Below are 14,462 nucleotides of genomic sequence, written 5' to 3' on the forward strand. Positions count from 1 at the left end.
CATTCATGGGTCTGTTGCTGTGTAGACACAGCCCATGAGGTAAACATTACACGAGGCTTCTATTCGTGGGTAAGCGGGAGGTCCCTCACAGACCATGAGATGCTGCACTGAAGTGTCAGAGCATGAAAAGATCTCTGACCTGGGAGTAGTTTAGATTAGCAGATAACTATCACTTGAAAGGTGATAAAGAGCCTTCTCCTAATGGCTTTCTTTTCATCTCTGGACATTGTCCCCGAAAGCTCTTGTGTTACAGTCTCGTTGGTCACGGCTTATAACAGGCCTGCCATGCCGATGATACGGTGCTAAGTGAACCAGACGCCTAAAGGATCTTCTCTTTTTGATAAATGTAAAATATTTTCAAACAGGTTGGGAAATGTAACGTGTGGGTAAAACTTCGTTTCGTGATCTTGGGTTTGTGGGGTTTCTGTTTGTTTTTCGTTGCTGTTGTTTGTTAGGTGAAACCCATAACGTCAGTTCTAAAGCTTGAATCTTCCTTTTCTTTCAGACCACTAAGGCTTTTCTTCCTACCATGCTGGAGATTAATCATGGTCATATTGTGACCGTTGCAAGTTCCCTGGGATTGTTCAGTACTGCTGGAGTTGAGGTTTGTCATTATAAAGCATGTCCTTCTTTCAGTCCGGTTCATCTCGAGAAGAATACACCAAAGTCCTAGGAAGGGTACCTGCTGCCCGCATGTTCCTGAAAGGCCATGGAAGCACGCTACCTGTGTGCTGCCTGTGGAATGCTCCCCAGCAACCCACGTGGCTCGACGTCTTCTGCCATAAAGTCACTTCTACTAGTTTGACAAAGCAGCAGCAGCAGCAGAAGTGGGTGGGCCCGTCCTCAGTATGGCCCCATTTTCATTAGCAGTTGTGCTTGACAATAGTGGGAAGGTGCAGGGTCAGGATGAAACCGGAGGGCAGTGGCAGTGCCACAGGGAACAGATAAATGAGGCCAAAGGTTGACATTCTGTTTTGGTCCACTTGCCAAAAGCGAGCTGTCTTGTGTTAGCTCATCAGATGAGATGCTTAGGGCTGATGCCAGGTGTCTGCATCCTAAGTCTGTAGAACTGGGCTTAATCAGACCCTGTTCTTCACCAAATTCAAGTTACAAAGCGTGTGTACGTATATTGCTCTGTGTGCTGTTCATCCCACGGGTGCCTGTAGCGGAAAACTGAAAACATCATCCCATGCAAATATGCAAAAGGATGCGGAAGAGACAGCTTCTACATTCTACATTTCAACTCCTAATTTTAAAGTTGGGTAATGGAGCAGCACTTTCTTCCTATACCATGAGTCCTTAGGTTAAGTTCTAGTTTAACTTTACAAGGTAGAGTTATCATTTCCATTTTCACTTGGCCCTAAAAAGAAAATTGGATCATAACAGCTTATAACCCCAGCTAAACTCGCCTTTGTTCTCCTAGCATTAATTTAAACAAACTGGTTTTTCAGTCTCCTTTACTGAACAAGAGACCATTTGTAAATTTTCCAGACACTTCAAAGCGAGCCTCTCTCCATTTTTAACTCCAGCTCGTTCGCTTTCATAGAGTCCTTTGTGGTAACTTCCCCAAAGTAACCTGATACTTCGTTGATGTGGCAGAAAGTGTTCATCTGTTTCTGCTGTTACTTTGAAAATATTATTTCTGCACCAAACCACATCAGATATCTGCCTTTTAAAATGCTCTCCTTTTCTTTGCTTAGTCACCTGTAACCTTTTATATCAAACATGTAACCGGAGTAACGGGACCAGGGCAGCTTGGGATGGGTCAGGGACGTGGACACGTACTGAGGATTTCTGCTCTTTCCCCTCTGCCTCAGGATTACTGCGCCAGTAAATTTGGAGTCGTGGGTTTTCATGAATCCCTGAGCCATGAGTTAAAGGCTGCGGAGAAGGATGGAATTAAAACCACGCTGGTTTGCCCTTACCTTGTAGACACTGGCATGTTCAGGGGCTGCCGAATCAGGTCAGTAAGGACCCGCCTCGATACTGACAAGAAGCGGTTCTAACAAATCCTCTTTCCATCTTGGGAGAATATGTGGAATCAGTCAGATCTCCAGCCGTAACCCGCCTCGCACTTCAGTATCTGTCACTTGGCAGCTCACCTGTAGCTTTCGTTGGTCAAGGTCGATAAAGTTGAGGCGTGTACGATTGATAAGCAAGGACTGGTATTAGCTCACAGAAGGTAGCCTACGAGCATCAGTAGGAAACGGCTTCTCTGCACCTTCAAGGAGCAAATACTCAGGATTTTCCTTAGAAGCTACTTCTTTAGGAATGATTTTCTTTCTTTAATATTAACGTTAGTACATAAATGCGACTTTGGTTTGGATACGAAACAATGTCACTGCCATAGAAGAGGGTGGTCTTTCTTCCAAAAAGACCCTTGAATGAGACACCCCAGGTTTGGGAACTTCCTTTTTGCAGAGAGTGTATGTAGCTAGATTCACTCTGACAGAATGAGCAGAAACGTTGAGATTTTCTAAACATGCAATGAAATACCACCACACTTTGGAGGGAGGAGGCATGTGGGAATAGCCATGTCAGGTCACATCCGACTTGAGCTAAGCGGAGTAAACAAAGCCGTGACTCATCAAGAGGACACTTGTAAAGACATGCTGACTGTGAGAGCTTTGCTTGGACGAATTTGACAGGCAAAGCGAGAGAACCAAACGAGTTCCCCATGGGTCAGGGCCGATATGGACGCATCCTGAGCCTGGCCACGCTCTGAGCAGGTGGAGGTGATTTGAGTCATTTCCATCTCAGGCTGACTCCAAGTCTGGACCAGGAACGGACTCAGCCCTGCCTCTTTTCCCGCGTGTGGGCGGGGTGTGTGTTGCTTTGCTTTTTGCCTCTTACGGACTGACGCTGCGGGTCTGAGGAGCTTAGACTGTTTAGCATCACAGCAGGTGTCCAGAGCTGCGGAGGGGCGGGGGACGATGAAAAGTCAAAAGAATAAATTGTATTACGTTATTTCAGTGGGTGCCTGGATGAATTCAGCTGAAGGTAGGATGTCTCTGTGCACTTCATTTCAGAGACCCCCGGAGAAAATGCCACGGCTTTCCCTCTCCAGGCACCCGGGAAAGCACACAGCTGACTTATACTTCACTCAGAAAGGTTATGTTGGTGTTTACACACCATCATCTGAACTACACTTAATACTTAAAAGTTTGGCATCTTGTTTGGGTTTAGTGTCTGTTATGCCAGACACCCTCTCCTTTTTCAATTGAAAGAAAAAAAAGAGTAATTTGAAATACATTTCAAGGCATGTTGAAAACACGACTTTCTCACTTTACAGAAAAGCAGACCAATTCTACTTTTTTTTTTAACTTGTTTTCCAGACTATGCAAATAAAATGTGTGCATAGTAGGAAAATTTAGAAAAAGCACAACGAAGTAAACAAAACGAATTCCAAATCCTGTTGCTCAGATAACGTCATCCTTCGTGTTTTGATGTGCATTTCCAGTCTTCCCTATTTTGTGTTCATTCTTAATTTCGTCTTTTGAATTTGTAACTCTCAGGAAAGAAATTGAGCCTTTCCTGCCCCCTCTGAAGCCCGATTACTGTGTGAAGCAGGCTATGAAGGCCATCCTCACGGACCAGCCCATGATCTGCACCCCCCGCCTCATGTACATCGTGACTTTCATGAAGAGGTAAGTGTGAGGGGGCTCCCTCCTCCGCAGGTCTTCCCCTGTCCGCCCCGTAACGTAAGGAACACACCACGCCTCACGGTGGCTCACTGTGACTTTCCCTTTTCAGCATCCTCCCTTTCGAAGCAGTTGTGTGTATGTATCGGTTCCTAGGAGCGGACAAGTGTATGTACCCCTTTATCGCTCAGAGAAAACAAGCCACAAACAATAACGAAGCAAAAAACGGAATCTAAGGATCTTTTTTGTATGGAATATCACTTCTACCAGAAGACGATCAAGATATCTCATTCCGACCCACATCAGCATGACTGATACTCTCTGGATTCTAAATCCGTATTGACTTTTTTTTTTTTTTCAAATCAACTTTTTAAAAAAATAAAGTGTAAATTAACCGACTAGAGTGCTTGGAAAATGTGATCAGCGTAAATGAGCTTAAGCTGTTGCCAATGGGGTCCTTTTCCGGCAGAACCCTAAAACCAGTTTTATCTTTTAGACAAGCGCTGTGTGATGTCTCCAGGCTACCGTTATTTTTTCTGAATGAGCAGGGAGTCTCGAGATGATAACGACAGTGTGTTTCATGTGTGTGGTTTTTCTTAATTCCCATAGAGTTTATTAATTCTTGTAATTAATCTCTAGCCAATCGACACCCTTGCAACTTCAAGGACTGATAGTGCTATATTTTCTCATGTTTTCGAAGTTTCAGTTTTGCAAAGCCTGTGTGGCTCTTTCATTGTGTTTGTATGTACAGCTCTTTGAAAATGGCATTTTGAAATCTCTGTCAATTGGAAGTAGATGATGATGTCTGATTGTTACAGTAAAGGTGATCAGGTCTCTTTGTTAAACTCATAACGACTACAGTGTTGGTCGAATTTTAAAATGAGTCTCTGAGATCTTTCCTTGAGTATCTATTCCCCTGGAGACCTATTGATCCAAAAAAAGATCATACATTTTCTACCTATGAATTTTGCTGCATACAGAAAGTGCCCTTTCCTCAGGAAGTTGCTGTGTTTCATTTCTTTGGATGGACTTTGATCTAGAATACATAGCAGCTCTGCAAAGAAACAGTTTCTAAAAATGGGAACTTCTGCATTTAAAAACGTCCCCATTTTTGTGCCAACTATGATTAGCAAGGGGGAAAAAATCTTATACTGTGGAGTACATATGGAAGGGTGTAAAGATTCTTTTGAAAGTTTTATTCACATTGTAGAACAGCAAATGACATTTTTACAGTATTTTTTTGTAAAGCAAACTATTTTGTGCCTTGAATTTGGTAAATGTGTATTAGTGAAACGTTGTAAAAGTGAACTTCTACCTCTGTATCTAAATGTATACCATCCACTTGTAAATTACTATAAAATATTATGTGATTGCTTTTTTTTGTTTTTAGAATGTCCTGTTTAAATAGTGACCAATGTTTTAGGCTATTAAAATAAGCCATCTTTTACTAATTAATTGGGAAATTTTATAAAGGACTGATTAAATTTAAAGAAAACTTACATACAAATGACTGTGTGATTATTAGTTACCAGCATTGTTGCAGGGACATTGTGTTCTTTTTTTCCTCCATGCCATATCACACCTCAAAGAGAGATGTTTGAACGGGATAGTGTTCAGGAACAGACATTGATAGCTTTGGTTGCCCTACACTCAAATTTCCAATGTTACCATCTTCTTAGATTAGAGACTTTATCAGGAGCTTGTTGATAGTGAAAGTGAGAGGATAGAAAGAATCCCAATACCTGTGTGCTGTCTGGCTGCACCACAGCTCAAATCTGCACTGTACCCACACACAGGATAGTGCTGGCTCACTGCTAGTGTCCCCAACACTGGTCTTAACGAGCAGCTTCATTCTGTGTTTGAATTTCTTTTTACAAATGACAGCTAAACCTGAAGGCATTATAACACTTGAGGCACTGGCCGCCTCTTATTTTCCATTTTGGATTTTAAGAACAGTTGACCCTTGAACAACACGGGGGTTAGAGCCCCGACTTCCGTGTAGTCAAAAATCCATGTGTAACTTATAGTCAGCCCTCCGTATCCGTGGTTCCTCCTTAACCGCAATTCCCCATCAGCTGATTCAACCAACCTTGGATTGTGTAGTACTGCAGTATTCACTACTGAAAAAAATTCATGTACACGTGGACCTGTGCATTTCAAACCTGTGTTGTTCAAGGGTCAACTGTACTTTGAAGTAACCTCATAACAATGTGGGGTGGAGACTTATTTTCAGGGGTTCTCTGGGTCTGCCCATCAGTAAACCCCTAGCACCCTCCAACCATCCTACAGAGATCCGTTCTACTTTAACAACCCACTTAACAATCTTAAGACTAAGGAAAGTCTTCTTTACATTTAATTTTATTCTCATGTGTTATAACTTAAACCTATTTCTATTCTTGTTTGTTACTGCCCTTATAAGGTTGTCCATCTCTAAATTCAATAAACCAAATTCATTTAACTTTTTGGTAGAAGTCTTCAATTCCCATGTCCCAGCCTTAGTTGAATTACCTCTGTGGCTCTCCCTTGAATGTTGTCCAAATTCTCTTTCCCATCTTTAGCCGTGGAGTTTGGAAGGGGACCCAGTTAATGCAAATTTAGGACTGCAGGATTCCTACGTGTTATGTAGCTTCATACCAGTCTCCTGTTCTTAGCCTAAAGCTGTATTGATGATGTAGTTTTCCCCAAACGTGAACTCTCTTCTAGTCAAGACTGCACACTTGTGTTGATCATTTAAGTAATTACCAGTGTTCCTTTTCTTGCTGATTATTCATGGAGACCCCCGACCCCACCTTGAGATTAATGCTGACTTTGAATATGTTCCCTTTTTCTGTCAGTTGGCCCTTTTAGGCGATGTTCAGGACCACTGGGCTCAAGGCTGACCCCCTAAAGAGGCCACTTCTGTTCCCCAGCTAGAACTGGCTCTCTCTCATCTTGGGGCCCAGGAATCAAAAGTTTTGAAGGCAGCAAAGATAAATTCCAACTATTGTTTTCCCCCTTGATCTACCAGGTCTGTTGCTTTGTCACAAAAGATTAGATTAGCTTGACAGGATTGAACTGCATAAAGCCAGGCTGGTGTTTTTTTGTTTTTTTTCTTTAAAGTATCCTGTTTCCTTGAAAGGCTATAGCTTTCAAATTTTTTCCCAAGTTGAAAAAAAAAAGTCACATGTATTTTTCAAAGTTTTCTTTTCCAACTGGCAGAAATAATTCGAAATTGGTATTGACTTGACTCTTGGAAATTTGCTTTTGCCCCCAACAAAACACAAAATTAGTGAGGGTTGGGGGAGGAGGGCAGTTCCTTCTGTGTCAAATTTATTGCCTGTGTCTGATTAAAAAGACGGGAGGACTTCCCTGGTGACGCAGTGGTTAAGAATCTGCCTGCCAGTGCAGGGGACAAGGGTTCGAGCCCTGGTCCGGGAGGATCCCACATGCCGCAGAGCAACTGAGCCCGTGCGCCACAACTACTGAGCCCATGCACCGCAGCTACTGAAGCCCACGAGCCTAGAGCCCGTGCTCCGCAACAAGAGAAGCCACCGCAACGAGAAGCCCGTGCACCGCAACAAAGAGTAGCCCCTGCTCACCGCAACTAGAGAAAGCCCGCACGCAGCAACAAAGACCCAATGCAGCCAAAAAATAAATAAATAAAAATTTTTAAAAAGGAGGAGAGAAAGCAAGGCTGTGATGGGCCAGAGGTGGCTGGGACATGGGGCCAGGGAGCATGGAGTCAGCCTTTGCCCACACTCAGTTTGATACACCAGGCATCTACTGGGCCCAGGGACTCAAGTAGCGTGCAAGTCACAAGTTCAAATACAAGTACCTTTCTGTGCATATACCACAGGTGAGGCCTCAGAAGTGTGATGAGGTTTCAGCAAGGTGGGGAGGCAACTGAGATAAGCCTTGAAGGTTGGTGATGAAACAGATGGAGATGAGGATGAGAGCTTGGGCATTGCAAAGAATGGATTATCGGGAAAGGCCCAGGGACTTCCCTGGCGGTCCAGTGGTTAAAACTCCACGCTTCCACCGCAGGGGGCACAGGTTCGATCCCTGGTCGGGGAACTAAGATCCCACATGCGGCGCGGTGTGGCGGGAAGAAAAAAAAGAGGGAAGGCCCAGAGGTTGAAAAGGGACGATGATAGTCATCGTGCCTGAAACAGAACACGCGAAGGGAATGCCATGCCTCCCCGACAAAAGGCCCGTTTTGAAAAGAGCCTTCATTCCAGGAGGAGGAATGGGTGCTTCACGTGATGGAGAAGAGGGGCGCCCTGAGAGGTTTCTTAGCAGGAAAGCGACAGGAGCACAGAGTTGCGAAGTTAAGAGCACCAATCAAGCTGCCGTAAGAACTTTGAGTCGCCGCGAGCCAGAGAGCGGTCAGGAGGGAAGCTCTTGCAGCTAAGCAGTGACAGGCCTGTGAGCCAGCCTCGCGGTGAGACAGGAAAAGAAGACAGTGAGAATTTAGGAGGGAGAAGAACCCTGCAAGGCCGAACGGCTGATTGCCCATGAGATCTAACTTAAGCTTGAGCGACTGAAGCCTCACTCGTCACGGGCCAGGTCGTTAAGGGTTTTGTTTTTTGTTTTTTTTTAACTTAAAGTTTTTAAATTGAAGTATAGTTGATGTACAGTGTTGTGTTAGTTTCAGGCGTACAGCACGGTGATTCAGTTATACATACCTATATATATTCTTTTTCGTGTTCTTTTCCATTATAGTTTATTACAAGATAGTGAATATAGGACCTAGAGATGATCGTACTAAGTGAAGTAAGTCAGGCAGAGAGAGCCAGGTCGTTTCTAAGGGAGCCGCAGAACCAACAGTGACTGTAAGAAACGTTGCATTCGAGGTGATGATCGATCCCCGGCAGACACGGGGACATTAGACCTGGCCCTCAGCAGAGAGGTGGGTGCTAGGATTCTGGACTCAAGGAAACTGGGAGCGGGGACGTGCAGAATGCGAAGGTCCAGTGCTCAAAACCTGGGGAACAGGAGGGAGCCGCTGAAGGGAAATTGATAACGGGTGACGTCTCAGCGAAGTTCGGAGGGGAACTTCGTCCTCCCGAGGAAAAACCAGACTAGAAACAATTATCTCCTCTGGCTGGGCCTAATCTCCAGTCTGAGTCACATTTAAGAGACCTCAGTCTGGCCCAAGAAAAAGAGTCTGTGTGGCCAGCCCTGGGGCAGAGGCCCAAAAGGTGAAGGGTAGTGTCAGCAGAGAGCCCAAGGGGTCTATCTACCCGGGCACCCGGGTTCCTAGTAACTGAAGCCATTGTTAAAATAACCAAAGTAGAATTTCTTCCTAAGCGAAGCCTGGAGACGTCAACATTTGACAGTGTTTTTTGCTTGGCCTCAGAAGCATGGCTTGCTTAAATGTTGGAGGCCATGCTTCATGAGAACCCTGGGGAAAACCAAATGCTTCTCAAGCATCACCAGATGGATACATGTTAGCTCAGATGAACTCCTTTTGACGTGCCAGAAAGATGGGACAGAACCAGCTTCTATCAGTCTGCTCAACGAGACGGGCTCCTATCTGGTTCCCGCAAGCACTAAACTCCCAGCCGAGAACTGCTCCGGGCAGATCCCCAGGTCAAGATGGACATCCAAGCACTCCCCAGCTCTCCCAGGAAACGGCAAGGCAGAGCCGTGTGGGACCACAGTCCTAGGTACTATTTATTATGACCCTTCCTGGGCCTCACAGTTCCTACAATACAATAACACTTAACACATTTTCCCTACGCTCTCTTTGGGCAAGCATTGAGAATGTGCGGTCATGAATCCTACTCGCTAGGTAATTACTTCTCATTTAACTTGTTCCGTTTCTGTAGAGTACTTCCAAGATGTCTTCCAGGAGCTTCTAACAAGCTTTTCAGCTGTCAAGTGTTGAAACCTTTCTAACCACTAGCCAAAAGCAAGAGAATTGATTAGCAAGAAAAACAAAGCATCTTCAGCCCAGACTCTAAGTTTGAGGTTTTCCTGTCCAGGTGATTTAAACCATGCTGCAGGGAGAGATGTGTGGTCATAGCAGCCATGAAAAATGCCCCCTTGCCTTGCCCACACGTCCTGGGTGGTCCACCTGGACTGCACTTGGGAGGTCTCCCCTCCCCTGCAGAGGAGGAGCCTGGCCCCTCCCTCCCAGCCCTCTGCTGTCACCCCAGCTAGCCTGGCTCTGTGCGTAGGGCGTGCGAGGTCCAGGAGGCCAATGGGCATGTTGGGATCCTGGCCCCAACACAGGCACACAGCATCCTGAAGCCATAGATTTCCCATCTGACCCCAACATTTTGGGTCAAAATGTGTCCCTCCCCTCCCAAAAAGATAATGTCCTGAAGTCCTAACCCCCAGATCCTGTAAATGTGACGGTATTTGGAAATAGGGACTTCACAGATGTAGTCATGATAAGGTCATATTGCATGGGGGGTGGAGGACCCTAAGCCCAATCACTGGAGTCCTTAAAAGAAAGATGGAAACAGGCAGGGAATAAACCATGTGATGACAGAGGCAAAGAGGGGAGGGATGCGGCTACAAGCCAGGGAGTGTCAAGGATTGCCAGCAAGGACAGCAGCTAGGAAGAGGCCAGGAGCAGATTCTCCCTCAGAGCCTCCAAAAAGGAATCAACCCTGTCGACACCTTGATTTCTGATTTTTAGCCTCTGGAACTGTGAGAGAATACATTTATCAAAAAACTATATATAGGGCTTCCCTGGTGGCACAGTGGTTGAGAGTCCACCCGCCGATGCAGTGGACACGGGTTCGTGCCCCGGTCCGGGAAGATCCCACATGCCGCAGAGCGGCTGGGCCCGTGAGCCATGGCCGCTGAGCCTGCGCGTCCGGAGCCTGTGCTCCGCAACGGGAGAGGCCACAACAGTGAGAGGCCCGCGTACCACAAAAAAAACCCCAAAAAACTATATATAGCTTCTTTTATCTTACGATTTAATATAGAATATAAACCTCGTGATCAAAAATGCACAAAAAATCACTTTGTATATGTATTAGTTTCACCGCATTGTGTATTTTTTCATTTGGTACACATCATAGGTTTATTCTTTTAACATGTGAACTATATTCAAATTTACTCTGGCTCCTAAGATTAAAAAAAAACAAAGCGTCCAGTTTGTGATACTCTGTTAAGGCAGTCCTAGGAGAGGAACGCAGAGTCTGCTGACGCCCGGCCTCAGCTCAAACCCAGCTCTGCCCCTCCCTAGCCATTTATCCTCAGCCTTTTTCTTAACTTCTGGAAGTCTCAGTCTCCTCACGTATAAACTGGGAATAATGGCAGTACCTATCTCAAGAGTATTGTAAGGAATATTCAAGAGGACACCCATAAAGCACTCGGTACTGTGCCTACTGTCAATTATAAATGCTGAAGAAAAGGCATTAGGTTGAATTATATGAACTCGCTGTGACTCAATTAGTTTTGACCTACCTACAGCAAAAGGCAATTTCATAGGGTCCAGCCTAACAGTAATGATAGGGATGGTGGTGGTGGTGAGAACAGAGACCTTGTTTATAATACCGTTTGGTTTTTCCAACAACAGTTCTCACTCTCTGACCCCAACCGGGTGTCCTACAGTTCAATTTCAGTGCTGACACCATTCAGCATTAGCACAGACCCCACAGGTTAAGGGCTCCGTCTCACAGGACTGCACCCACTTCAGATGCCAGCTGCAAGCGGGGGCCCCAGACTACCCACACATCTGTCCAGCTGACTCCAAATTTGGGGGTTCCCACAGTGCCGCCTCAGGTTTGCTAATCCTCTAGAACAACTCAGAACGTGGGTAAACCCTGTACTTATGATGACAGTTCATTATAAAGGGTACGAATCAACAGCCAGATGAAGAGATCCACAGATAGTTCAAGAATTTTTATGGTGGTTTGAAGAATTCCTTGGCAGTCCAGCGGTTAGGACTCTATGCTTCCACTGCATGGGGCACGGGTTCTATCCTGGTCAGGGAACTATAAGATCCCTCAAGATGCGAGGCGTGGCCAAAGGAAAAAGTATTTTTTTATGATGGTTTTATTACGTAAGCAAGATTGACTACATCATGGGCCACTGATGAATGAACCCAATCTCCATCCCCTCTTCCTACCCTAGAGGTTGGAAGTGGGAGGTGACAGATGGTAGTTGAAAATTCCAATCCTCTAAGCAAGGCCAGGCCCCTCCTTGAAACTATCTAAATGCCAACCTCTGTCACCTCATTAGCATAAACTCAGGTTTGGTTGAAAGGGGCTTGTTATGAATAACAAAAGACACTTCCTTCACTCTTGAAATTCCAAGGGTTTTAGGAGCTCTATGCCAGGAACTGGGGGCAAAGGACAAATATACATATTATCTTTTTATTCTACCACAAATTGTTTTGCAATTATTTGTACATCTGAGGACAAGAGTCCTGCTTATTCTTCTCAACCATCCTAGTCCTTGCACCTCAAATAGAGCCAAGCATACAGTCAGATGCTCAATCAATGTTGACCTGAATGACCTTTGTGCTTTACACATACTACCTGGTGGCTGTCTCATCTGTGAAATAAAAAGGAACTTTCCCAAGTCTTCTGTGCACTAAAGGAATTTTTTTTCTGCTCTGTTGCTTCTAAAGGCACTATAAGGACAAAGGAATTTTCTATTCACATGCCCTTGTTGACTTTATTCCAATCAACCTCACCGGTATGCAAAGCACCTACAGATGCTACTCCACAGATGCTGGCCCTTCCAACCCCTCTGAGTATCTCACCAGTCTTGGAAAGTCAAGAGAGAAAAACAAAAGTTAGCCACGTTTTGAAAAAGACAAGCATTGACACAGACACAGAGAAGTTGAATCGGACTCCTAATACACCATTTCTTCTGGCTTGAAGTGACAATGGAAAGCTTATCCTTTGAGGAAAAGAAGAAGAAGAAGAAGAAAAAAAAAGAATAACTAGAAGCTTCTATCGTCCAGACGCTGCCTTTCATTTTCTACTTGCTTTGCTGTGACTTCGGCATGGCATTGTCAGATTTTCTGGGCTTTGCAGCAGGATGGATGCTAAAGGATCTTTGCAACATCCCCGGAAGGGGACCTAAAGATGCTTTTCTCATGACAGCCTCTGGAGCCCAACCCACTGCCCTCAACATTCCTGAAGCAGAGGGAGGCCCTCCAGCACTGCGATCAGGGAAACTCGGAACCTGGCCAGGGAGTGAAGAAATGAATCCGGCTGTCACGGAAAGAACTAGATGGAGCAAAACCTGTGGCCCTGGGGGAGATTCCCTAACCACAGTTCCTCCAGCTGCTCCGACTTCCTGCTCCACCGCCACCTGGAGTCTGTCCCTGAAGACCTTCCCGCAGCCAGCTGAAAGCCCAGGAACCATTCCTCCTCACCTGCTCCAGATGCAGCACAGCACATGCTGGAGAAGACAGACTGGCCCAGTTCCCCTATCTGGGACAGAGCTCTGGGGAATGAGTTCCATTCGCACCTCTAGGTTTTAGCTCAATGAACCACAGAATAAAAAGTGTGTGCAATTTGGGTACCTCTGGCCTATTCTCGGTGAATAAATGTCCATTCGAAATGATTTATCTTAGAAGAGAAGAAGTAGTATTTTATGGATGGATGAAAAAACTCGAGTAACTTCAAAGATCAGTTAAGTGTCACCTAAAGAGGGAACAGTGAAGTTACGACGGACTAGAGAAAAATGCACACAACTGCGGATCCCCCAGGCCAGTCTACTTGGCTCCTCTGGCCGTGGAGGCTCATAGGCTGAGATAGATTCTTTAATCAGCCTTAGGGTTTCTAGTGTTTTCTCATTGCATCAGACCCCTAAAATCAGATTCATCTGCAGTCGAACCAGTTACAATTTGGGAGGCAGGAAGATGAAAAAGGAAAGGAGAAGAAAAAGTTTCTGTGTCCAACTTCAACAGACAGCTATTTAAAGAACACACTTCAGTCTTAGAAGAGCGGCTGTTTCAAAAGTCAGAACCCTTGTGTGCTGTTGGTAGGAATGTAAAATGGTGCGGCCACTATGGAAGACATACGGTGGTCCCTCAGAAAATTAAAAATAGAATCTTCATGTAATCCGGCAATTCTACTTCTGGGCCTATATCCAAAACAATTAAAAGCAGGGTCCTAAAGAGGTATTTGTAACCCATGTTCGTAGCATCACTTATTCACGATAGCCAAAAGGTGGAGGACACCCACACGTCCTCTGACAGATGAATGGATAAACAAAACGTGGTACAGACATACAATGAAATAGTATTCAGCCTTGGAAAGAAAAGAAATCCCGAGACATACTACAGCAGGGATGAACCTTGAGATCATGGTGCTAAGTGAAATCAACCAGTCACAAAAGGACAAATACTGTACGATTCCACTCAGAGGAGGTACCTAGGGTAGTCAAATTCACAGCAACAGGAGAGTAGAATGGCGGTTGTCAGTGGCTGGTTGAGGGGCCAGGAGTGGGGACGGGAAATGGGGAATTATTGTTTAATGGGTACAGAGTTTCAGTTTTGCAAGACGGAAAAGTTCTAGAGATTGATTGCACCACAATGTGAATATACTTAACCCTACTGAAGTGTAAACTTCAAATGGTCAAAATGGTAAATTGTACGTGTATTTTACTATGATTAAAAACAAAACAAACAAACCAACAAACGAAAAAACCACTTGAATGGCCTGGCCTTTGGGGCCACTATTGAGAAGGCAACACTCCATCCATAAGTAGCCATAGCAGATGGTCTCCTTACCTGACGTCCTCCTTACCTGTGACAAGACAGGGCGAACACTCTCTCAGCGTTTCAAATCACAGGGCGAACGCTACAAGCTGATGCCACATGCTGGACACTTAGGATGCAGAGGTGACCAGGACACACATCCT

The 14,462-nt window shown here is 45.1% G+C and overlaps 1 protein-coding gene across 1 annotated transcript in view; it reads left to right on the forward strand.

Moving 5' to 3' along the window:
• Positions 1-6,061, forward strand: part of RDH10 (retinol dehydrogenase 10) — a 28,036-nt gene extending 21,975 nt beyond the window's left edge. The window contains exons 3-6 of the mRNA XM_082858943.1: positions 506-604; positions 1,818-1,963; positions 3,516-3,647; positions 3,754-6,061. Coding sequence (XP_082715069.1) covers positions 506-604; positions 1,818-1,963; positions 3,516-3,647; positions 3,754-3,877 — 501 coding nt within the window. The 3' untranslated portion in view covers positions 3,878-6,061. The remainder of the gene's footprint in view (positions 1-505; positions 605-1,817; positions 1,964-3,515; positions 3,648-3,753) is intronic.
• The last annotated feature ends 8,401 nt before the right edge of the window (positions 6,062-14,462 follow it).

The sequence above is a fragment of the Leucopleurus acutus genome (genome assembly GCF_964270905.1).
Source record: "Leucopleurus acutus genome assembly, chromosome: 17".
Lineage (NCBI taxonomy): Eukaryota > Metazoa > Chordata > Mammalia > Artiodactyla > Delphinidae > Leucopleurus > Leucopleurus acutus.